This window comes from Thunnus albacares, chromosome 21, assembly GCF_914725855.1.
Source record: "Thunnus albacares chromosome 21, fThuAlb1.1, whole genome shotgun sequence".
In the NCBI taxonomy this organism is placed as follows: domain Eukaryota; kingdom Metazoa; phylum Chordata; class Actinopteri; order Scombriformes; family Scombridae; genus Thunnus; species Thunnus albacares.
The window spans coordinates 16053746-16057341 of NC_058126.1; the positions used below are offsets into that span (position 1 = coordinate 16053746).

At 35.0% G+C, this 3596-nt stretch overlaps 1 protein-coding gene across 1 annotated transcript; it reads left to right on the forward strand.

Annotated features, from left to right (window-relative positions):
• Positions 1-772: 772 nt before the first annotated feature.
• On the forward strand, positions 773-2697 carry LOC122972706 (cerebellin-1-like). The gene is made up of 5 exons (XM_044339963.1): positions 773-1054; positions 1181-1243; positions 1355-1417; positions 1628-1756; positions 2337-2697. The coding sequence occupies exons 1-5, from the start codon at positions 808-810 to the stop codon at positions 2618-2620; spliced, it is 786 nt and encodes a 261-aa protein (XP_044195898.1). The 5' UTR covers positions 773-807; the 3' UTR covers positions 2621-2697.
• Positions 2698-3596: the final 899 nt, after the last annotated feature.

Consider the following 3596-nt stretch of genomic DNA (forward strand, 5'->3'; position numbering starts at 1 on the left):
TAGCAGAGACAAGTTCAACATGAGATTTTATATCTAGCTGTTGATCAGTTATTAATATGTTCATTAATTTTGCCTTCTATTGCAGATACATACATACAACATACAAAAGCTACAAAAATCAATAACATGTAAAACCTTTTTTTTTACTGCATGCTAGCAATGAGAATATATTTATTTGATATTAAGGTATGGTTCTTGATGAACTTTTGGGTGAAAACATATTTGAAGTTCCAGTTTGGTACCACTGAGATGTCACTGGTCTGGATCATTTACTATCAGCTCAATTAGATATTTGCAAACTTTGATTCTCAAAGTGACCGAAGAGAATTTAAAAGATATTTATCTGTTTAGTACAGACAAGTTCAATATGAAATTTTACATCTGGCTGTTGATCAATTATTAATCTGCTTATTAATTTTGCCTTCTATTGCAGATCCTCTGGTCAGAGTAACAGCGTGTGAAAATAAGAGCACAGTGCGGCCTACATAGTGATTATGTAAGAAATTTCAAACCTGCTGACCATAAACATACATCACAATAATATTAATGTTAAATGTTAAATAAAATAAATACGATGTCCTTTAATGTTGTTATTTTGAAGGAAAGAACATCACTCTAACTTATAGATTGCTTTAAATTCAATTCAGTGTTCAAAGATCTTTGGTGTTATTTTCATATTTGTTATCAGACACCTGTTTCATTCTCATACAGCAGTTCAGTGACCTGTTTTATGTGTATATAAAGACGGAAACTGAGCGAGACGTGTCAGACTGCATCTGGCTGTCTGACACGAGGTGATATTTCACAATGAGGCGTGCTGCAGCTTTTCTGGCGTTGCTGCTCTGTCTGTACTGGATGAGGGCTCAGGGTGAAAGTGGAGGGGTGACAGAGAATGATATCACTCAGACAGAGGTTCAGTCTGAGATCCTGGGTGTTAAAACAACCAGTCATCAGACTAACATCACCCCTGATATCTGGGCTGAGCTGAAGGAGCTGAGAGACATGGTGATCCAACAAAGTGTGGAGCTAAGGAAGATGGAGCAAGAGAATACAGGTTCATTCACATAGTGCTAAACAGATTCATGTAGTTTTCACATATTATACATTTTAATGTCATTTTACACTTGACTGTTGATCGACTGTAAACCTTTCATAATAGTAACTAGAAATGTGTTCACAGATTTGGAGGCCAGATTGAACACTACTGAAAATGTGGCGGAGGAGCTCAAGAGGGAGAACACCGGTAAGCTGCAAAACACACAGCTGCCAGTTTATTAGATACACATACATGTGTTTCAAGTTCCAGTTATGTATTTTACCTCCTTTACAATAAAAATGATGAATGTGTTCACAGTTTTGGAGGCCAGAATGAACACCTGTGAAAATGAGGTGGAGGAGCTCAAGAGAGAGAATGCAGGTGAGCTGCTTATATCATTATTAAAAAGTCAAAATGTCATATTATGGTAGCAGTGAGAATGGCAACGGTAAATCGAGGGTCATCCTCTGTGCAGCAGGATGCAGAGTGACATGAATACAGTTATTAAATGAGGCAGAAGTGACATTTTGCAGCTGTTACTGATGTGAGAGGAAAATATTCTCTCTGTGTGTGTCTTCCACATTCACACAGAACGACCAAAGGTGGCGTTTTCTGTCGGCCTTACTGATGCAGGAGCAGTTGGACCCTTCAATACTGACATCACACTTCAGTTCAGTAAAATTTTCACCAACATCGGCCAGGCTTATAGCCCAACTACAGGTACATATACCTCTTTCACCTTCTCACACTGGTTTTATTTGAATTATTACACAATCTTATAGATTTATGATCCAATTAATAATTTTTTTTGGAATTACCTTTTCATGCAAAACTTTTATTGAATCCTTAGTTGTCCAAGTGTGGAATATCTCCCTTTAAATTGTCTGTCTCTCCATTTTTTTTTTTTCCTTTTTCGTATTTCTTGTCTTCTTAGTAAGCTAGTTCTGGGTTGGAAGCTCTTATAAAGCTCTTTCAGATAAAGTATGTTATACTGGGATATACATGATACCATTTTAGTGAAGGGACTTTCTCTTTTACATAGTTTGCACATGTTTCAAAGTATTACATAACTATTTTTATTTCATTTGGCAGTCTTTCTTTATTCTAATGGGTTCTTCTGTGAAAGCTTTAATAGTTGTCACTTGTATTTGGTTTGGTTTGTGTTTTTACTGAATTGACTAATTCCCAGAGTTAGACACACACCTATAAAGCCTGATAAAAGCAATTAAAAACATTTTCCTGTTGAACTGACATAAGATTTTAATGGTGAGAAAAAGACTGAATTCCTCCTTTGTTGTAGGTGTCTTTACAGCTCCAGTCAATGGAACCTACTACTTCAGATTCACCGGGTTTGAAGATCGGTCTAAAAATTGGCTAGGTATTAAATTGTATCACAATGACAAGAGAATTACTGGTAGTTATGATGGAAATTATGACGATGGCACTGTCATGGTGTCTAATGGATTTGTTCTTCAACTGGAAAAGGGAGATGAGATCTACATGGTTCTCACCCCAGACTACGTTGTTTCTGATGATCACAATAATCGTACCACTTTTAGTGGATTCCTACTTTTTCCTATGTGAGGTCTGCTGTAAAAACACCCACAGTTGATTGCATGAAGTCTCAATGTTACAATATTAAAAATATGAAATCCAAATAATCTGTTTGTGTGTGTGTTTTTGTCTGTTTACATGAACAAGACACAGGATGAAAAAGTTCTCTACTGACAATATCAAACAACCTCTCCACAGTTTAAAAAACAAGTTACATTTTAGTGTGGTTTTTTTATTTTTAGGAAAAAATAAAAATAATACTAAACCAAACCCATCCTGCAACACTTGCCTGAAATGCATCCAAACCCAAACAGATCACGCCCTCCACTTATTTATTTTTATTTCTTTTAATTTTTTCTTTCTTTTCTTCACATGCTGTCCCCTGTTACCTATCTGTGTCCTTTTGTTTTGTAAATCAATATCATCTCCTGTTGCCTTTGTATTAATTAGTATGTCCATATTGTCTATATATGTATGCACTTATCAGTGAATAAAAAAACATTCTAGTGTTAATGAATATGAGGAGGATGTCATATGTAAAAAAAATAATTTCACAAAGCATTTTGAAGAAAAGTACAACTCCTGTAGTAGCGACAATATTCTATGACTCCATACACAACTGTTTTATGAAGAGAGAACACAGCAACCTTTTTGTGAAAAATGTTACAGTTTTGGAGACCAGAATAAACACTAGTGAAAATGTGGTTGTGGAGCTCAAGAGAGACATCATGGGTAAGCTACAAAAACATCATTAAAAATAAAAATTGCATATAATGTTAGACAACAAAGAATGTTGTTTTTGCAAAATGTGATTTACAAAAGTAATCGGAAAGGATGCAAAAGATTTAACAGAAATATAACATCTGGGGTTGTTAATCAACTAATCTATTTAACCAGAGGATGAACTTGGGGCATTTAGTGAATATAAAAATAGCACTCATCCCACTTTGCATTTTACTATGGAATACAGTTGTGATAAAAAAACATTTTTTGGATCTTTTGATTA

What these genes read in the sequence shown, in the direction of transcription:
- LOC122972706 (XM_044339963.1), top strand. Translation starts at nt 808, where the DNA reads ATGAGGCGTGCTGCAGCTTTTCTGGCGTTGCTGCTCTGTCTGTACTGG. An exon ending in GATGGAGCAAGAGAATACAG is followed by an intron (nt 1,055 to 1,180) that starts GTTCATTCACAT and finishes ATGTGTTCACAG; the next exon opens with ATTTGGAGGCCAGATTGAAC. An exon ending in GCTCAAGAGGGAGAACACCG is followed by an intron (nt 1,244 to 1,354) that starts GTAAGCTGCAAA and finishes ATGTGTTCACAG; the next exon opens with TTTTGGAGGCCAGAATGAAC.